Consider the following 22751-nt stretch of genomic DNA (forward strand, 5'->3'; position numbering starts at 1 on the left):
AAGAAGATGTCTCTTGATACCAATTGTTGGTTCTTGATAAAAGAAACTAAGAGAAATAACAGGGAAGATGTCATGAAAATAAAAAGAGTATACTGGAATAGATGTAAAAGGAACTAAAGCTTAAAATTTTATATTATTTCGCGCATCTGGATTATAATTTATAAGATAGATGCTAACATAAAAGACCTAAAATTCAGCGCAAAATTTGCTAAAAATAACAAATTCCTAAGACTAGTTCAAAATTATTTCAAATTCAAAATAAATTAATGTAGTAAATAACTCTTAAGCTGAAACAGTAAAATAATTTTACTATTTTCAGCTTCATTTTTAACAGTTCTCTATTATCTATTAGTTGCTATTTTTTAGGCTTAGTAATTAAATTGTAAGCCTATAAAAGACAGCAGGTGTTCTTATATTTTAAGGAAGTGAATTTGAACAATAAAAAAAGCTATTTCGTATATTTCTTTTATAGATTCTACCTTTTGCAGAGCTATTAGAAAAAGAAGTGGGTTACTACATAAATCTTCTTCTTTTCTATTTTCAGATTTCATTCTCCCGTGCACCAAATAGCTAAGTTAGAGAGAAAGTTACTAAACACAAACCAGAGATAAAAATGGCAGCAAATTCCAACTCTCACAGTAACTCCCAATATCTTCCAATTTTCAAAGGGGTGAATTATCACTTTTTGGAGTGTTAAGATGAAGATTCTCTTCAAGTCTCCGGAATTATAGGACTTGGTGGAGAATGGATTCCAGACACGGATGAAGGCCATGCACAACGGCTACGGGAAAATTGCAAGAAGGATTCGAAGGCATTATTTCTGATTCAACAAGCCCTTAATGATGATATCTTCTCCCGAATTTCAGCAGCAGAGACTTCCCATGAAGCTTGGGAAATTTTACAGTAGGAGTATATGGGAGATAAGAAGGTAATTGAAGTAAAATTGCAAACTTTGCGTCGTGATTTTGAAACTTTGAGCATGAAAAATAATGAATCGGTGCAAGATTATATGTCTAGAGTCTCTTCCATTGTTAATCTCATGAAATCTTATGGGGAGATTGTTAGTGATAAAATTATTGTAGCAAAGGCGTTGAAGTCTTTAACCAATAAATCTGAGCATGTGGTTGCTGCAATTGAAGAATCCAAGGATTTATCTAATTATTCATTTGATGAATTAATGAGTTTTTTGTTAGCACATGAAGATAGGTCAAACAGGTCTCATGAGAAAATTGAATAAAAAGCATTCCAGGTGAAATAAGAGTCATCTTTCTCCAGAAAAAAAATTGCAAATTTTTCTAGCTGAGGTAGAGGAAGAGGTGGATATCATGGTCGAGGTTGAGGCCGCGGCAGAGGCAAAGGTCAATTTAATGAGACAGGTTAGCAAAAGAGTGACATGCAATGCTGATATTGCAAGAAGTACAGTCATACTGAAGCTTATTGCTGGACTAAGCAAAAAAAATGAGCAGAAGCATGCCAATTTCTCAGAGAAAGTAGAGGAAGAAAGTAAGTTGTTCATGGCTCATTCTCCAATTACTAACTCTTCTGATGGTGTTTGGTTCATTGATAGTGGATGCTCGAACCATATGTCTGGCACAAGGTCTTTGCTTAGAGACCTCGATGTGTCACAGAAGAGTGAAGTTCGACTTGGTGAGGGCAAGTAAGTTCGAGCTGAAGGCAAAGGTACCATAGCAATAAAGACAATACATGGTAATGTAAAACTTCTCTGTAATGTGCAATTTGTTCCTAATTTGGCTCATAATTTACCGAGTGTTGGACAATTGATGGCTAGTAGTTACTCTATTCTGTTTGATAATGGAGAATGTATTGTTCGTGCTAAAAAAATTTGGTCAGACTATTGCAGTTGTTCATGTGACACAGAACATGTTTCCCCTTAATGTTTCAAATGTTGTGAAAAATGCTTTAGTTGCTAAAGGTGTTAATGAAACTCAGCTTTGGCATCTTCGCTATGGTCATTCAAATATTAATGGGTTAAAATTGTTGACTAAGAAGAATATGGTTGCTGGGTTATCAGAAATTGGTGAGCTTGACTTGTGTGAAGGTTGCATATTTGGGAAATAAAGTAGAAAATCCTTTCCTGTAGGACAATCATGGAGGGCTACATGCTATCTTGAGCTTGTACATGCTGACTTGTGTGGACCAATAAAGACTGAGTCGCTTGGTGGGAGTCAGTATTTTCTGCTATTTACGATGATTATAGCCATATGAGTTGGGTTTACCTTTTGAAATTTAAATCAGAAGCTTTTGAGAATTTCAGAAATTTCAAGGCACTCGTGGAGAAGCAATCAGGCTGCAACATAAAGATTCTTCGCACAAATTGTGGTGGTGAATTTTTATCTAATGATTTTAATTTATTTTGTGAATAGAATGGAATTCGTAGGGAGCTTACAGCACCGTACACACCACAATAAAATGGAGTCGTCGAGCGAAAAAATCGTACGGTGGTTGAGATGGCCAGAAGCTTACTTAATGCAAGAGGACTTCCTGTTAAATTTTGGGGAGAGGCAGTGACAGCAGTTGTGTACCTCTTGAACATCTCTCCAACAAAAGCAGTTTTGGATCAGACTCCATATGAAACATGGACGGGACAAAAACCACGAGTAAGCCACTTAAAAGTCTTTGGTTGTATAGCTTATGCTTTGATTAATTTACTCTCTAAACTTGATGAAAAATCAGAAAAATGCATTTTCATTGGTTATATTCCTCAATCCAAAGCATATAGACGATACAATCCTACTAATGGCAAAGTGATTATCAACAAGAGTGTGGTGTTTAATGAAGAAGCAACTTGGGAGTTGAATGACAAAAAGGAAGATTCATCAGTCGATATTCCATTTCACACAGATGTGGAGCATATGGAGATAGTTGAATCAGGAAGTTTGGACCCTTCCTCTCCTGGTAGCAGCAATACTGATTTCTCTTCTCATGGAAGTACCAAAAATTCTACTCCAGCAAGCTCTCATTCTCCAACTTCAGCATCATCCAGCGAAACGCCAGCAAAGTTCAGATCGCTGAAAGATGTTTATTCAGCTTGTAGTTTTGCCTTGTCAGAGCTGCTGATCCAATGTGTTATGAAGAAGCTGCAGAGCAACCAGAGTGGCAGAATGCAATGATTGAAAAGATTCAGTCCATTGAGAAAAATCAGACCAAGGAGCTAGTTGATTTACCAGAAGGGAAGAATGTTATCGGGCTAAAATGGATTTTCAAAACAAAATGCAATGCTGATGGATGCGTCAAAAGGCATAAGCTCGACTTGTTGCAAAATCCAACAACAAGGCATCGACTTTAAAGAGACGTTCTCACCAGCAACTCGCTTTGAAACGGTTAGAACTATTCTAGCTTTGGCTGCTCAACTTGGTTGGCCTGTGTACCAATTTGATATTAAGTCTTCCTTCCTAAATGACGACTTACAAGAAGAAGTATATGTTTCCCAACCTGAAGGCTTCATTTCTAGTGAAGGCAAGAACAAAGTATATATATTGGAAAAGGCATTGTATGGTCTGAAGCAAGCTCCTCGGGCATGGTATAGAAAATTTGACTCATTTTTTCAAGAGAACCAGTTCAAAAAAAGTGAGAATGAACATACACTCTATGTGAAGAAGCGAGGTAGCTTGGATGATCGCAAGAGCGCATCTGGGAATGTTTTTAGTCTTGTTCTGGAGCAATCTCATGGAGTTCAAAGAAAAAAAAATACAGTGGCTTTGTCATCTTCGGAAGCAGAATACTTGGCTGCAACTACGGCAAGTTGTCAAGCTATCTGGTTAAGAAAATTGTTAAAGGATCTTCAACAGGAGCATATTAGTCGAACTGAAATATCGTGTGCCAACAAGGCAACAATTGTTATGGCAAAGAATCCTGCTTTTCACAGTAGAACGAAGCACATCGACACTCGCTATCACTTCATTCGCAATCTAGTCATTGGTGGAGTAATCTCACTGGAATTTTGTGGCACAAATGATCAAATTGCTAATGTTCTTATGAAATCGTTGCCTCGCAACAAGCATGACTTTTTCAGACTACAAATGAGCGTATGTGATTTTGAAGAAAGGGGGAGTGTTGACTAATTCTTCAAAACAGTTCAGTTGCACATGATTTGGTCATGACTCTCTTTTCTAGCCGTAGTGAACTTGTGTTTTTACTTGGTCTTTCTTGTTAGTTTTACAGTATTATCACTTAGTAGTGGACCATGTTTTTCACTTTTCCTCATGTTCTCCATTATCTGTTAGTTGCTATTTTTTAGGCTTAGTAGTTAATTTGTAAGCCTATAAAAGGCAGTAGATGTTCTTGTTTTTAAGGAAGTGAATTGAGCAGTAAAAAAAGCTTTATTTCGTATCTCTTTTATAGAGTCTGCCTTTTGTTTCCAACACGCGGAGCCCCACTTGTATGTGTTTGATGGTACGCGACTCTTGCACCCCCTTGTGTTTTTCTTTGTCATTTTGTTCGGCAGGGATTACAATGGATTTGCTCTTGGGGGTTATGTCGTTGGGTGTCCATCACGTTACGACTGTTTTTATGTTTTTCCCTCAATAACGATGCTTTCGATTGCACAACTCTCTCATGTTTAATAGCATGCATAACATAGAGTCTATTCCCAAAAAGAGTTCATACCTAAAACTTGAAAATTTTGATACAGTAATGTGCCAATGAACGTCAAATCGAACCCCCCCCCCCCCCTCAATCGATCAGAGCTCTTCTTGAGTAACTGAAACTGGTAGAAACTTAATAAAGTATCAATTTGTTACAAATATATTGGAAGAATAGGTACTCGAGAGAATAATTTTTCGTATTATACTAACAAACATCCAAGTTTTCTGTGCTAACTTCTGCGCCGGCCCTTTTACGAATAACATGACAAGCATACTATTATTGTACGTCTAAAATACTTTTATTTTTTCATTAAATATGTGACAGAACAAGCAAAATAAACACTTTAGAAACTTCAAAATACAAGTATACATGGAGAGTAAACAAACTAATCCATGCCAAATATTTTCCTTAAATTTTTAATATTCCTTTGTCTCCACCTGCCATATCTTTTGGTGATTGTCTGTAGCGACTACAAAAGTGGCTTCCATATGTGAGGCCCTATATAGTTCTGAAAAGAGGATGATGTATGGGTGGGAAAAAGACATGACACGTGGACTACCATCAAGGTGACAGGTGACACATCCAATTAAACAAATTAAAGAATTCAAGAAGGCACAGGAGAAACACCCACGGAGTTTCTCTAGGAAAAGAACCGACCCTAACAACTAAAAAAGAAGAAATAAGATCGGAATGGATAAAGACCATAAGGATGGAAGATGCACGAATCTGGTATAAATAAGGGAGGGAAATCGACATCAATCGTGATTACGGGAAAACTTCAGTCATAAATGCTTACATTATAATTATATATGGTAACGAGTAATCAAGGTAGTTAATGTCATTAACAAGTACGAATTAAGTAAGAGCCTAGTCCTCATTTGTAATGGTAACTAATTTTTTTATCAATATATGCAATTATTCTTTACTTTATTCAAAAGATTCGGACCGCAATTTGGGAGAGATTATCAATCTGTTTTGAGTTTTCTTTCCTGTCAATTATTTTCATTATTTATCTTACTTTTCGAATTATTAAGAAATTGAAGTAAATTTTGATTATCAGTAACCCAATTTCTTCATGATATTGACTTTGACCGAGACATCTATTTTTGGATTAAACAAATTGGTTCCATTATCGAAAATCTTATAATCTGTTCACTTTCCAAACTTCATTTTTAACAACCAAATATGTCAATTGCTAACGAGAACAACTAGCTGAATCAACAAGGCGAAACTCTAACACATTACACACCCACAAGAACTTTTCAGCATTCACGTGAAAGTTCACCTGGAAGGTCTGCTTCGCTCACTGATGGACAATATGGGGGTGACCAAACAGTTGAGCAGGATGCTTTGAAGCAGTTGATTGTTGAACATCTGAATGAAGCACTGTAAGTTTTTGTTAGAGGATTACCCAATGTAGCACAAACTCCACCACCGGTTAATACAACAACTTTGGAAAATTCGTGTTCGGGACTCGATAACTCTGGAAGTGAAGAAATACCCAATAAATCTCGTGATGAAGGGTCAGGTACACCAAATAATTTTAGTTTACAAAGTTTAGTACGAACTTTGCAGCAACAACTGAATGAGAAAAATGAGCGTATAGAGCAAATACTTGGCGTGACTCCCGTGATCAAAGGTGTGGATATTGACAAGTATTCACAACAACCCTAGAAGCTAAGTGCGGCACCATTATCGATTACTAAAATTTTTAAAATGTCTGATATTCCCAAATATGACGAGACGTCTGCCCACGGGATCATGTAACCGTGTTTACCATCGGTGTGAAAGGTAACGATTTAACCAAGTAGGATATTGAATCAGTTTTGGTTAAAAACTTTGGCAAAACTCTCAAAAAATGGCGTTAACATAGTATAAAATTACTTAGAGAATTTGTAGATAGATTCCAACGAGAGAGAATGATGCTACTACGAGTACCTGATAGCTGGGAGGCTATGGCATTCACTAGCAACTTGAATGAGAAAAGTTCAGAAGCCACGAGGAGGTTAAAAGAAAGTTTGTGGAAGTTTCCTGTAATAGCTTGGAACTATGTGTACAATCGATACATCACGAAGCTGCGGACAGAAGACGATACGGTTGCACAACCAAGGGTAGATGAAAGACTAGGTTCAAGACGCACAGAATTAGAGATAAGATTTGGTAAAAATAAGTATGAGCCTTACATAGGACCCGTGCGGAGAGAATCTTGACCTAAACAAGAAAATGCACGATTTGATTCAAGATCAAGGCAAAAAGAGGCGAGTTCTTTATCCAGATTAAAAAAGGAGCGAGATGCCGGAAGCAATGATTCCGGTACTCAAGCAAGAATAGAAGATTATAGCTTTAACGTTAGCACCTCTAAATTGGTGGCTGTTCTATAGGGGGTGTAGGAGATAAGGTGCAATGGCCGAAGGGGATGAGTCAAATTCGAACAAAAGGAACCTAGATTTTTTGTACGAGTATCACAATGACCATGGCCATAGAACAACAAATTGAAGGCTTTTGTAAGGGGAGGTTGAACATTTGCTAAAGCAAGGTTATCTTACCGATCTGTTCAGTGAGAAAGGGAGACAATTATACATGAAAACAGAGGCCCAAAAAGCCTCCATCACCAAAGAGTAAAGTTAACATCCTAACTGGAGGAGATGAAGTCAATGGGGTAACATACACAACCACGAAAAAGACATCAAAAGTTACTGTCACTCACGGAAAATGAGTTTGCCAAGTCTTGGATGGTAACAGTGTAACTTTTGATGACAAAGATACGGATGACTTGATGATTCTCCATAATGATGCGCTGGTAATATCTTTACTAGTATATGATACTAATGTAAAACGAGTTTCGATTGATATAGGTAGCTCAATAAATATCATTTTACTGAAGGTGGTAAATGAAATGCAAGCTAATGACAAGGTCCTACCAAAGGCACGATCTTTGTCTAGATTTGATAATTCAAGCATTGTCACAAAAGGAGAAGCTGTACTGCCCACGTTTGCAGAAGGAGTCATCAAAGATACAAAATCCAGGTAATAGATGCGAACATGAACTACAATATAATCTTGGGAAGGCCATGGATTCATGATATGGATGTTGTCCTGTCCATGTTGCATCAAGTTATTAAATTTCCTTCACAGTGGGGGACCCGACAAATCCGTGGAGATCAACAGGCTTCGCAAAGTATTAATTCAATGGTGATTGAAAACACAACAACCAACGATACAGATGTGAAATAGCAATTAAATAATTCGGTTGAGGACATCTCTATTCATGCCTCAACTGAAAACACACAAGGGAATACTGATGTCGATTCAAGACCTGCTGTAATTCAAGAGCCAGAGGAAAATGAGAACATTGAAACAACCACAGATGAGCTCGAGGATGTAATATTATTTATCCAGTGGCCAGATAAAAAAGTTTACATCAGAGCAAATTTGAGCCCAGAAATAAAAGGTAAGTTAATTAAATATTTACATGCTAATGCAGATTGCTTTGCTTGGTCGCATTCAGATATGACAGGTATACCACCAGAGGTGATGACTCATACGCTAAATGAGGACCTATTACACCCACCTGTCAAGCAAAAGAAAAGGAAGCAATGGGCCTTCAAAAATCAAGTAATCCAGGATAAGGTACAGAAACTTCTGAAAATTGGTTCAATACGAGAGGTAAAGTACCCTGACTGGTTAACTAATATTGTTGTGGTTCCAAAAAAGAATGGGAAATGGGGAGTCTGTGTTGATTATACTGATTTAAATAATGCTTGTCATAAAGATTCATTTCCTTTGTCACACATAGATCAATTAATTGATTCTACCGCAGAGTCATGAGCTTTTAAGTTTTTAGATGGTTATTTGGAGATAATCAGATACAAATGGACCCACTAGATGAGGAGAAAACCTCATTTATCACAGACAGGGGGACTTATTGCTACAAAACCATGCCATTTCGTTCGAAAAATGCTGGGGCCACATGTCAGAGATTGGTGATCAAAATGTTTCAAGAACACATGGGAAAAACTATGAAAGTCTACATAGATGATATGTTAGTCAAGTAAACACAAGCGGGAGATCATTTTCAACATTTGTCTGAGACCTTTGAAATTCTCCACAAATACAACATGAAGTTAAATTCGGAAAAATGCTCTTTTGGTGTGGTATTAGGTAAATTTTTAGGTTTTATTGTTTCTAACAGGGGTATTGAATTAAATCCCGCAAAGATCAAAGCTATTGAAGAAATACTAGATATAGTCACGAGCAAGAAAGAAATGCAAAGATCAACAGGTAGAGTAGCAGCTCCAGGAAGGTTTATATCAAAATCATCGAAAAAATGCTTTAAGTTCTTCTCAGTATTGAAAAAGCAAAATCAGTTTGAATGGACCGATGAGTGTCAACAAGCTCTTAAGTACTTAAAGGTGTATCTATCAAATCCATCTCTGTTAGCAAAACCAAAAGACACAGAGAGGTTGCTCATCTACCTCACTGTGTGAGAAATTGCGGTATGCACGGTATTGGTACGTGAAGATAAAGGAAAACAATCTCAGATTTATTATGTTAGTAAGTCTTTATTAGATGTTGAGATACAGTATCCTCACCTATAAAAGCTTGCTTTAACTTTAATTATGGCGTCAAGAAAGTTTCGACCTTACTTTCACTGTCATCTTTATCTGTTATAACTGCTTTCCTACTAAGGAATATATTGCATAAACAAGAATTATCAGGTAGGTTAACTAAATGGGCTATAGAACTCAGTGAATACGATATTACATATTAACCTAGAACTGCTATAAAATCTCCGGATTAGTAGATTTTAGCTCGAGCTTAGTTCCTGAAATAGAAAAAGAGCTAAGAATATTTACCAGAGCTAATCCGGGGACTTGGACCTTATTTACTGACGGTTCTTCAAATGTTAAAGGAGCAAGTTTGGGGATTGTTTTAATTCCACCCTCGGTAGAAATCATAAGACAAACGATAAAATGTTACCCAATTACTAACAATAAGGCAGAGTATGAAGTTGTGATTGCAGGATTGGAACTCGTACAAGAGTTTGGTTTTTAATAAAATGTGATGAAAAGTGACTCGCAGCTAGTAGTCAATTAAATGTAGGGTACTTACGTGGCAAGAGATACACGAATGCAGCAGTCCTTCGAAAAGGTACTAGAATTGCTTAGATAATTTTAGACATGGAAAGCCGTGCAAATACCCAGGGAGGAAAATGCAGAAGCAGACGTATTAGCAAATCTCACGTCTGGTGCTGATGCAACAAATGCGAAAAACATTGTTGAAGTACATCTGTTTCATTCGGCCCTCGACCAAACCAATATTGATAAAAATTTCAATAATTTAACTTGGGATTGGAGAAATGAGTTTGTGAACTTTTTGTAGTATGGTATTTTTCCTGAAGATAAGAAGAAATCCCGATTGTTACGGTTGAAAGTTTCTCAATATTGCTTAATTCGCAGGAATTTATATAGAAAAATGTTTGGTTGATCTTTAGCACGATACATTGGACCATCACAAATAGAATATGTAATGAGAGAAGTACACGAGGGGCGTTATGGCAATCATGCCGTGGGAAGATCATCGGTGAAGACATTAATAAGGATAGGATATTATTGGCCAAAAATAGAAGAGGAAGCAGAAAACTTCGTAGCAAGGTGCGATAAATGCCAACGATACGCTAATAATATGCATCGACCAGCAGAACTGTTGCATTCGGTCATATCACCATGACCCTTCATGAAGTGGGGGATATACATCGTAGGACCTTTGCCTCAAGCTAAAGGAAAGGTATAATTTATTTTTAATTCTAACGAATTATTTCTCAAAATGAGTAGAAGCAAGTACCTTTAAACAAGTGCGGGAAAAAGAAGTTATGGATTTCATTTGGAGAAATATTATATGTCGATTTGGAGTCCCAAAGGAGATCATCTATGACAATGGCCCATAGTTCATACGTGCAAAAGTCACTGACTTTTTCCGAAGCTGGCAGATTAAATAAATCACTTCTGCACCTTACCATCCAGTGGCTAACGGTTAAGCTGAGTCGACAAATAGGGTTATCATCAACAACTTAAAAAAGCAATTGGAAGAATCAAAACGCAAATGGCCAAAAGAGCTACCTGGTGTGCTCTGGACTTACCGAACAATGACAAAAACTAGTACGAGAGAAACCCCATTTTCACTTGTGTACAAAACAGAAGCTTTAATTCCGGTGGAGATATGAGAACCAAATATGAGTTACACACATACTACTAAAGCAACAAATGAAGAAGAGTTACGAGTAAATTTGGATTTGCAGAAGAAAGGATGGAAGCAACATTAATTCGGATGGCTGCTCAAAAGCAGATGATTGAACGATACTATAACATGAAGTCCAACATGAGGTACTTCAAAATTGGGGACTTCGTCCTCAAAAAGGTGTTCCGGTCAACAAAAGCAGAAAACACATGAGAGTTTAGTCCAAATTGGGAAGGCCCATATAGGGTTAGAGGCATAGCTGGAAAAGGAGTATACGAGTTAGAAACCATGGATGGCAAGGTGTTACCATAACATTGGAATGCATTCCATTTGAAGAACTATTTCTTCTAAAAAGAGGTTACTACCCACGGTCAGGTGTCATGCAGGTTCGATTTTATTTTGTTCATTTGAATTTTACTAACCATTTTAGATGATAGGCAAAAAGCTGGCCCGTACCAAATAATGATATACTAAATTATTCTCGATCTAGTTTACAACATTTCTGATGGCAAAAGGGCCATGTAGTCATCATCTAAAATATTATCTCCGAGTCCCGTATGTATTTCCTTTTTCAGGAAAAGGATCAAAAGTAATGAGTTGATCCAGTGTTCGAGATCTCATGCTTCAATGCTCTAACACTAGGGGCACTATGCATATAGAAGGATACACAAGGAAAGAATATGCATACCAAGAGCATAGTTCAGTCAAAATTAAAACCTTGAAGAAACCCTTGAAGAAAAAAATTCAAAGGTGTTCAAGCTCGCAGAAAGGATGGGCAATAGAAAGTGCAAAATATTCTCACGAGCTTCTAGGTTAAGGCCATAAATCTAGTCAGGGGAAGATATACCCGAATTTGTAAACCTGCTATAAAGAAATCAGTTATGAAAGTGATGTACAAACTTACTTATTTAAAAGTTAAAAAAATAAAACTTCCTCAAATTACTTCATGTTTCATATTTTTGCACCAATATGAAGATAAGACGCCATCTTCATCCGTGTTGTTAATATAAAATGGCCCTCTTTTATAAAAACTCGTGCATATTGAAGTCACAGTCTACTAAAACATTTTAAATGTAAGTATAAGCTCAAAAACTCAAAGAACAGAAAGCATAATATGCAGCAAAAAGATATTTATATCATCACCCAAAAAAAGGAGCGGAAAATCTTCCAAAAATTATCCAAAACAAAAGAAGAGAATTCCAACAAAAACTAAAAAACAAACAATTTTAACAAAAGTCAAGAGGGAAAGAACTAGGGAGCATCGTCCACAGGAGAGGACAATTAACTTGAGAAGATGAAGGTTGAACATTAGCTTCACCAGGAGTAAGTCCATCAGCATCACCCTTGGAACTTTCATCCTCGGGTGTAGAGAAGATTTGATGCTGCTGAGTCTATTAAATCGTCTCTTTAGCTTTTGTAATTTCAGTATTGAGGTCAAAATCCTCCTGGTTAGCTTCAGTTAGAGTCTCGAATCGAGTGTTCAAGAAAATCCAACTAACATCAAGAGTTAACTTGTCTTCAAAGGCCTCATAATCCTTCTCCCACTGCCCGATCTCAGCCTTCAACTCTTCTTTTTCTACTTCTGAGGCTTCATAAGCAGCCTTTAAAGGAGAAAGAGAACTCTCAAGGAATTGAATCTTTCTTGTAGAGGCGCGGAGGTCTTCTTGAGCATGGGTAAGCATCTGAACCAGATCACCCACGTACACCTCTTTTTGATTAAGGAGCTCTTTCAAAATCCTTATCTCTTCAGTTGTCTTGGAGTGTTGTACGGCAAAAGAGGATTCCAATATGTCCTTGTCTTTCTCAACTTGATTGGAAGAAGCTTTTAAAAATTCTAGTTCAGCGAAGATCATCCTCAATTGTTGTTTTAAAGTTCCTTCCTCCTCAGCAAGAACGTCTTTCTCCAGTTAAAGGCCTTCAAATTGCTCTTTCCAATTATCTGCCTCGGTGCGCAACTCGATCAACTGCTGATCTGTCCAAGCAATCCCTCTAATTAACTCCTTACCTATCAAATTGATCTACAAAAAGACAAAAAAAGGAGAGTTATGAACAAGAAGAGAAGGAAAGAAAAATAAATAATGGAAGATATTCCTTAAGGAAAGAGTGGATGATGTCATTCATCAAGGTTAAAGAACTATGACCCTCGAGCTTTTTTCTTTCCACGAGTCTAAGAAATGGTTTTAGCCACACAACGGCTTGTCCAAATTTTCAACATATTCCCACCATCGGGGACTTCAAATAGAACTTTTTCATACCCCGCCTACCGCTAGAAGGTTCAGCTTCTTCAAGAGGGGCAGTAGCGGGGGAAACCACTAGGGTAATTGTAGGCGGAGAAACGAGGGATGGGGGAAGGGGGAGGGAGGAGGGAGAGGGGGGTAAACAGTAGGTGTAACTAATAACATTATAAGAGAGGCAATTGATGGCTATTCAGAAACAGGTCCAAATTCTTCTTCACCCTCAAAACTATGGGTAAATAACCTTTCAACAGGGCTTGAGGGAGGGCTGTCAAAGTTACCAGCATATTCATCAGAGATATCCAAATGGACATTCTCTGGCTCATCAATGAGACTAAAAGGAATTCAACTTAAAATCCATCTTGAGAGACATGAGTTTCATCATCCGAAACCACGAGCCTTCTAATACGCGGTTTCTTTACCAAAGAACCTTCTTCGACATCCTCTTCAACTTCAGACCCACGGTCTTCAGCAGTTTTCCTCTTGGAGGAAGAAATTAAAATTTGTTCTTGTGAAGAGCTTACAGAAAGCCTCATAGAGGGAACAAAAGCAGGGTTGATGCCATGAATGACAAATCCTAATAATAACAAAAAATTATATGCATTAAAAGGAAGGGACAAACAAAGAGAAAGGAAACCATGGAATAAAAAGTTACCGTGAGTCTTCACTTTACATCCAAATTTATGTGAAAGATATTTTTCAGGATCTTTTATCCATGGGAGCAGCAGTCGAAATTTTTTCTACCCAAGCATGTAAGTCAAGAATTTCTTCGAAAACTTCCATGGTTGCTAAAAAAATGAACATACATTCATGTAAAGAAAATCAAGACATCAAAAAATTTAAGGAAAAGTGGAAAACACTTACGTGTAAAGTTCAATTTCTCAGGAAAAGGCATATTTTCATCACCCACTAATCCACGAGTGAGGGCAGCAACAAATCGAGCATACTAGCCATGGCCACGGTCATCCTTGGGGCTAACTAAAATCCTTTTACTTCTAGCCACGAGGGAAAAGACACCTTCATAAAACAGTTTTAGAGAATAAAGGTGGAGTAAGTGATGGAAGGTAAAAGGGGCGAAAACCAAATCTGACAAGTAGCGAAGAAAAACATCTAGCCTCCATATATTAGGATCGATTTGACCTAGGCAAACATTGAAGTAGTGCCAGAACTCAATAATCACAAGGTCTATGGGAGGTTTAAAACCTAAGGTGAAAAGATATGTGTAAACAAAAGAAAAACCAGCATAGTAAGAAGTGATGCTTTGATTAGCACCAGGAATCAATACTAGAAAATACGGTTTCCAGTGGCATTCATGTCGAAGCAAAGAAAGAAGTCCTGGAGTAATCAAGTTTGGGTAATGTTCAGCGGGGTTAAGAGATGCTATAGAAGAAACCTATTTTTTCATAGCTTCACGGTTTGATACGAAAGAAAACTCTTGAGGGACAATCTCAGAAACTGTGGGCTCACGCATGGGTTTGTTCTGATCTCTCCCCTTAGAAGAAAATTTAGGGGTTAAGGGAGCTTTAGCCCTAGAAGAAGATGGGCTAAAAGTACTACTTTGAGGAGTAGAACTACGAGTAGATAATGAACCTAAACTACAGAGTCTGCCACCTCTCCTACTCCTGATGGGGCAGTAGAAGGAGCAAGTTCATCAACAATCACCACTTTATGTGGGTTTGGTATTGAAAAAGACATTTTTAATGAAAGAAATACAAGAAAAAAGATGAAGAAATACAAGTAAAAGTTATGGAGATGAATGCAAGGAAGAAGGAAGAGATTTTCAAAATTAAGTATGATGAGGCATTTATAGAGGAAAGCAACCGTCATTAGGGTTGATCATTATGAACTGTCATCATGGAACCGTCACTTCGTGACTGATGCAGCCGCAAGAAAACCCTAAAAAGGCATTGAAAATTGCAGAACTAATTATAGTGAGACATGTGTCTTGAGCATTAAATGGACATGGCGTACATCATATCGGTTCTAACAAAGGCATTATGTTACTCGAGAAATGGCAGCAAGGAATTCGCGCCATAAATACTTACCACTTCCCGAATATTTAGTTGAAAATATTCTAAAAGTGAGGGGACTGTCTGTATTGGTGGAAAAAAGGCATGACACATGGACTACCATCAAGGTGACTGGTGGAATTTCCAATTAAACAAATTAAAGAATTCAAGAAGGCAGAGGAGAAACACCCCCGCAGTTTATCTAGGAAAAGAACCAACCCTGACAGCTGGAAAAGAAGAAATAGGAGCGGAATGGATAAAGACCATAAAGATGGAAGATGCACAAATCTGTTATAAATAAGGAAGGGAAATCGACATCAATCATGGTTATGGAAAATCTTCAGTCATAAATGCTTACGTCATAATTATATATGATAACGGGTAATACATTAATACCATTAACAAGCCCAAATTAAGTAAGGAAATTATAATTATGTACTCTTATATACGGGCCCAGTCCTCATTTGTAATGGTATCTGATTTTTGATCAATATATGTAATTATTCTTTTACTTTATTCAAAAGGTTCTAACCGCAATTTGGGTAGAGATTATCAATCTGTTTTGAGTTTTATTTCCTTGTCAATTGTTTCTATTATTTTCCTTATTCTTCAATTATTCAGAAAGTGAAGTAAATTTTGGTTATCAGTAACCAAATTTCTTCTTGATATTGACTTTGTGATCATCTGGGGTGTTGCAGCTGCAAACTTGCACTTTCAATTCTTTTTCTCGTTTTGAGGTTTTATTTTTGTTGATTTAGTCTCTCCCCTTTTATGTTTAGCAAGAAAATACTGCAGAATTGTAATCTTTTAGGAATTCCTTTTTGTCAATTTTTTCTGATTGTTGTTGTCTTTTCAGTTTTCGTAATTAAGTTTGAACACATCTGTTGCTTGTTTTTTTTTATTACACTTTTTATTCTATTAAAGCCTGTTTTCTTGATATGTTCTTTTTCAGTATGTTTGTAAGTTGCATCATTTTGTTTCTTCTAAACCAGAGTTCTGCTTACGTTTCCAGGTTAAAAAGTTGTGTAGCAAACAACCCACCAGAATGGATGTTCGTTGTCCTTTAACAGAAGATCTAGTAGTGGATATTCTATTGAGTTTGCTTGTGGAATCACTCTTGCATTTTAAATGTGTGTATGCAAACATTGGTTTTCTCTAATCAAAATACCAAGTTTTATAGAAAAGCATTATCATCACAAGAACAATTGTGCAAATCTCCTCATTTGTAACTTGAAAGCAGCGCATGAAGGACACGTCATTGTAAAATCTGTTGATTTTTCCTTACTCCCTTAAAAAATAGTTCCAGATGTGACCCCTGAAAAAAAACTCTCCATCAGCTTCAAAGGGTCATTGATTTCACATATGTTGATGGCCTATTCTTAGTGCAGAAAGTGTTTTATGGAGACAGTGTCCGCCTGGGTTTGTGAAATCATGTCATCGTACCAAAGAGTTTCGACCTCTGCCTCCTACGTTTTTTGAGATTGAGCACTTCTTGTCAGGCCATGGTCATCAATTCGGATTGGGGTTTGACCTGTTGACTTGAGATTATAGGGTTGTATGGATTCGAGTGTTTTGGGATGAATTGGAAGGATGCGTTTATCCTAATGTCTATATATTGTTGGGAATAAACCCCCACATAAATAATATTCACAGTAATAAAAGCGGAATAATAATGTAGCACCGGGATATGGTAATTAACAAGAATAAACGAGTCATAATGACACCATAATTTTTACGTGAAAAACCTTTTTGAATAAGGGTAAAACCACGACCCTGAGAGGAGCAACTGATATCACTATAGCAAAAAATTTTACACTTTGTAGATCCAAGTAAAATACTCCAAAGACCACTACAACACTCAAAAGAAATAACCCTATTTTGATATTCTCACCTCACTACAATATCGCTCACTCTCTATTTTTCTCACAGACTATTTTCTTATACCGTATCTGTGATGCCTCACTCTTTATTTCTCTCTTTGTTGTTGTATAGAAATGAGAGCCGAATCTCTCCTTCTATAGGAGAAATGACCTACCTCTTCAACCAATCAGAACGAAGTATTGAATGCAAATTTTTCCTTCCTGACGCCCAACAATTTGGCAACCAAGTCCAATTTGGCAACTTGGACTTATTCATTATAGGGATGGACCCCACAAACTCCCCCTCCAGACCCATTCACCTGAAGAAGGTAGCACCAGACCTTTAGTTTAAGTGCATACCGACAAGTTCTTTGCATAGCTCGAACTTGTCTTTTGGTACCACCTTGGTCAGCATATCCGAAGGATTCTCACTTGTATGGATCTTCTTGACATGTATAGATCCATCATCTATTCTTTCTCGAATCCAGTGATATCTCATGTCGATATGATTCGTCCTTACATGATACATTTTTTTTGCTCAGATCTGTTGCACTTCGACTGTCACAATAGACGACATACTCGTTTTGATGTAGTCTAAGCTCTCGAAGGAACCATTTCAGCCAAACCGTCTCCTTGCCAGCTTCAGTAGCGACAATATACTCTGCTTTAGTTGTAGAGAGTGCAACACACTTCTGCAACTTCGACTACCATGATATAGCTCCCTCTGAAAATGTGAACATGTATCTTGTAGTAGATTTACTATTATCAAGATCACCTGCTATCACACCTCCTTTTTTACCTACACCCCCGTAAAGGGATGTATAAGGGAGTTTTTTCCAACTTAAAGTGACAATCGAAACGGGATTATTTATCTATTAAATTTAGATTCGCCACTTGGGATAATTATGGTGTCCCAAGTCACCGGTTCAGATCCCGAATCGAGAAAAATATTGACTCTGTATTACAGTCTGCGAACACAGAAATCCGGGTAAGGAATTCTGTTAACCCGGGAGAAGGTGTTAGACATTCCCGAGTTCTGTGGTTCTAGCACGGTCGCTCAACTATTATTATTGGCCTAATTATCTGATTTTGAAACATGTTTTAACCTATGGTATAATTTTAACTTTAAAAAAACAGCTTTTAATTATTTTAAGGAAGATTTCAACGTCATCTAAAACGCGTCTTTGGACCTCGCCACATGAAATGCACCCGCAGTCCGAGACACATTTTATTTAACGTTGTTAAGATTTAGATTTGGGTCACATGAAATGTGCACCCGAGTTTAGGAAAATAATTTTTAAAATAGCGCGCCTAAAGCAACTACGCATTTGCAACTTTGCAAGGGCCATGAGAAATTCGCTAAATGGCGCGCCTTGATTTCTAAGAATAAACAAAATTAATTAAACGAGGGCCGTGCAATTATCATTTTGTTTGGCACAACACCCCTCGATTTATTCTAACCGAAAGGTTTTTAAGCTAACTCGTGAGGGCCATAACTATATTAGCTAAGTATGACACACCTCAATTAATTGTCTAAAATTCCTTATTTGAAACCAAGAGGGCCATAGACTATTTCTATTAGTATGTCACACTCGAAGCTAATTTAATTCTAATGTTCATGTTAGCTAAACAAGAAACTTTGTGTGAAAGAAAATAAACAAAAGGAGACATATACGTTTGTTAATTGGCTCGTGACCTTTCAACCACGTAGAAGAAATCTGAAGCAAGCAGGCCCAATGCCATGAAGGCCTGCAAATAGATTTTAGGTAGTCTCTTGACCCCAGGCCCAAAGACTGCCCCAAATCGTAGAACTAAAGCCTGAAGAAGAGAAAGGACTCGAGTTCGAGTCCCCAGGCACGAAGGGCATACCAAATCAAGAATACAATCCCAACAAGGCTATATGAAGCATAACACTAAGTCCATATTTTTGACTTTTGCATTCTAACCATTCAAACTTAGATAAGCTAATTGAATATTCTAAAATTCAAGTACCAAGCTTAAGTTAAAAATACTCTCATACCCCTTCAAAAGTAAATTGATGCATGCTTTTGCCCCTCTCAAAACAAAGATAGACCATTTCCCCTTTTCCCCAACATGATGTTTAAACAAACTAAATTCAGATACCTAGTAGCATTATTCGAGTACAATCAACACATTATGATAGCAAAAGAAAGAAGAACCACGACCTACTGATGACTCAACCTCATATATTGTTCAGCAAGCCTCTTTGACATTCAAATCAAAACTAAAGTGAAGACTCAAGGATCTGTGCCATCATTTAGCCATAAAATTAACAGAACATTACATCATAGATAGGGGTATGAATCAAATGCACCCTTTTAGAGAAGTCTTCAACAACCGACATAGTATGCTTTAACAGTAAATCAGAATAGTAAGGATTGAGGGTAGGGAGGAAAACAAAATAATACAAGAATAACAAAAAACAGGAAATCTTAAAGCCATGCTTCAAATTACTATTCTTCATTTCATCTTCTCATTTGAACTTCACATAGATGGGATTCAAAAATATGTACCTGGTTACAACAGCAAAACAAACAAACATGAGCTGGGAGCTAACAGAAGCAGCAGCAGTAGTGAGCTCAAATAAAGAGGAAAACCACAGCAGGATAAGCTTGCAAATCAACAATGGAATAGTGATGAAATCAACAACTCAAACCAATTTTTGAAACCCCAAGTTCAAGGCATTTTCTAATCAGGTGCAAGAAACTTGAAATTTTTTCAGAAACTTTAAAACTGGCAAAGAGCATCAGGACAAACTGAAACCAAATGGAATTTGAGTGGTTTTCAACAAAGAAAAATCAAGGTTTGCAATGTTATTTCAGAGCTTTTACTCAAATCTCAGCCGTTCCAACTTTTAGGATTTTCAGAGTATTTTCTTTCGCCCCTTCAATGAATGGAAAGATACTTTATGTAGGCATTTCTAAGGCAGCTCTAGTACAACTAGCCAATTCCTTATTTACCCCTCCTTCCTTAGTTATTTTTTACACTTTTAACCCTTTTCAAAAATATCTGAAACTTTCAGCTCTTATCATATTCTTTGGAACCTTCTATCCTAACAGAATTTGATTCCCTTATCCTTTAAATCCCTATATTGACCCCGGACACCCATGTATTTACTTTTCAATTACTTACCTAGGTCAAGTTAACCCATGACCCCAAATGAACGAGTCTCTTAACTGGGTCAATGATTGACCACAGTTAATACAAGAACATAAACCATCACGAATGATCAAGCAAAGAAGTTCAAATTTAGAAAAAGAAAATAAACAATAATTCCAAACTTTACGATTAAACCTAACTTTAATTACCGACTAAATGACCTTCATTATTAAAGAAAATAAGACAGAAATGATGCAAGTAAAAAAAACAAGAAAAAGAAATACTCAACTAGCAGAGTCATGGGACAAGAGAGTGGGCAATACCAATTGAACGCCAGGATATCTTGACACAGCGTAGCGAATCGATGAACGATGATGACGAAGCTGAGCCGGTCAGTGTTGATTTGGCCGGAATCCGGTGAGCTTCAAAATGAGCCAAAAATGACACTAATCGATTTTTCTTACTGAGAACAATCGACTGGCATAAATATTTGCTCGGATCGAGCCTTGAAACCATTAGAAATCAGAAGGAGGAACGGATTAGGGTTTTTTTTAGAATTTCAGATTTGGTATTGAAGCAAATGGGTGAGGGTTTTGGGGAAATTGGTGGTAGATATGTGATAAGGAGAGTGTGGTGGTTGTTTGGTGTGAATTTGGGTGGGTTAGGGTAGCGCCGCCGGCAGAGAAGCTGAGAGGTTTGGGGGCGGGTAGGTTATGTCTCTAGGGTTTTGAGTTTGAGGGAGATGAGAGACGATGAGGGGGGAATTTACTGGGTTCGGACAGTTTAATAGTCTAGGGGAGGCAGTTTTCGACCATCCGATCAAAGAACATCGACGACCCTGATCAAACTAACTAAAACAGGGTCGTTTTGGGTTGTTGAGGGGGACCAGGTGGGGAACGGGTTTGGGCCTCAGGTAAGTGGGTACTGGGCGGGTATTTGGGGCCAAAGGATTTGGGTTGATGGGATTTAAGATTAAAGGCCCAAAATTGACTTCTCATTCTTTTGCTTTCTTTTTCTTTTCCTTTTACTTTTTTTTTTAATTTCTTTTAAAATAAAACTAAAAATAAATCCTAAATTAATTCCTAAATCAAATTATCTTATAAAATTAATTACTACAAATAATGCTTTCTATAATTAATTAAAGCCAAATTGAAGAAAAACTACCAAAATTCACAATTAAAATTAAAAGTACAAAATAAACTATTTTTTCTGTGTTTTTTCCATTTTCATAAAACAAACAACTAATTTGTTAATTAATCTTAAAATATGAAATTAAATCCTAAATGCAAATGCAATATATTTTTTGTATTTTTTTATTAATTAAACAAAATAAACATGCACAGACAATATGCAAACAATAACAGAAATTGCCACAAAAATCCACAAAATTGCAAACAATGGAGAAAATTATTTTTCTTAAATTTATGGGAGTAATTCATATAGGGAAAAATCACGTGCTCACAGCTGCCCCTCTTTGCTCGAAAACACGAAGAGTTTTCGTGCAAAGATAAAGTGAGCAGATACGAGCGATTTTTGCCCGTTTGAATACTCCGTGGGAAGCATTTTTGAAAGATTTGACCGCACCCTACTTTCGAGGTTGCCTACATATTCTTGGCTATAAAGGAATCAGGTCAGTGTAGTTCGGAAATTTTTGGTAGCTGGGACTACCATGAAGCTGTGATTTCACTGTTGTTGCTACTGCTACTGCTTAATAAACCCCTTATTACACCATGTCAAAATAAAAAGAAGCTAGACTAGACTATGATCTATGCATTACAAAAATCCTATCTATATCTTCAAACTTGCTCTTGTGGTTCTTGTTGCCTTGTTGACTTGTATTCTCTCAGTGAAGTCCCTTTGTTGCCGACTTGAATTGTAATCTGAGATGTTTTTCCTTTCTCCAGGGGGACGCCTGATTGCTGAACTCGAATTGTACTTTGAGATGCTTTCCCTTTCTCCAGGTGGATGCCTGACTGCTGAACTTGAACTGTATTCCCATGCTCTCCAGGTGGGCGCCTCACCGCTGAACTTGGACTGTATTCCGTGCTCTCCAGGTGGGCTCCTGATTGCTAAACTTGAATTGTATTCCCGTGCTCTCCAGGTAAGCGCCTGATTGCTGAACTTGAATTGTATTCCCATGCTCTCCAGGTGGGCGCCTGACTACTGAACTTGAATTGTATTCCCGTGCTCTCCAGGTGGGCGCCTGATTGCTGAACTTGAACTGTATTCCCATGCTCTCCAGGTGGGCGCCTGATTGCTGAACTTGAATTGTATTCCCGTGCTCTCCAGGTGGGCGCCTGACTGCTGAACTTGAACTGTATTCCCGTGCTCTCCAAGTGGGCGCCTGACTGCTGAACTTGAACTGCTTCTCCCTGTTCTCCAAGTGGGTGCCTGATTTTAACAAAAATAGACAAAACAAAGAAAATTTTCTGCCCCAGTTTGGTAGCTGGGCATATATGTGAGTGTTAAACTGAATCATGTTACCAAATATTACTAAGATTTTGAAAGCTAGGTCCCATTATCCAGGAGGGGTCCTGACAACTCTTAATTAAACGACAATTTTAAATCTAAGTTATACTTCTAAAGATGTGACTTCCGCTAAATCTTGTTATCTAAGAGGGTCTTAAACTACACCCCATTATCCAGAAGGGTCCTGAAAATAAAAAATCAAGTATTATCTTAAAAGT

At 37.3% G+C, this 22751-nt stretch overlaps 1 protein-coding gene across 1 annotated transcript; it reads left to right on the forward strand.

Moving 5' to 3' along the window:
* The first annotated feature begins 913 nt into the window (after nt 1-913).
* Nucleotides 914-1661, forward strand: LOC104236632 (uncharacterized). The gene is made up of 2 exons (XM_009790602.1): nt 914-1181; nt 1300-1661. Exons 1-2 carry the CDS (start codon nt 914-916, stop codon nt 1659-1661), a joined length of 630 nt encoding a protein of 209 aa, XP_009788904.1.
* Nucleotides 1662-22751: the final 21090 nt, after the last annotated feature.

This window comes from Nicotiana sylvestris, chromosome 4 (genome assembly GCF_000393655.2).
Source record: "Nicotiana sylvestris chromosome 4, ASM39365v2, whole genome shotgun sequence".
Taxonomy (NCBI): Eukaryota; Viridiplantae; Streptophyta; class Magnoliopsida; order Solanales; family Solanaceae; genus Nicotiana; species Nicotiana sylvestris.

Bases quoted from the DNA above. Each gene is read 5' to 3' on its own strand.
- LOC104236632 (XM_009790602.1), top strand. From the start codon at position 914: ATGGGAGATAAGAAGGTAATTGAAGTAAAATTGCAAACTTTGCGTCGT. The intron at 1,182-1,299 runs GTTTTTTGTTAG...AAATTTTTCTAG, and splicing joins TTCATTTGATGAATTAATGA to CTGAGGTAGAGGAAGAGGTG.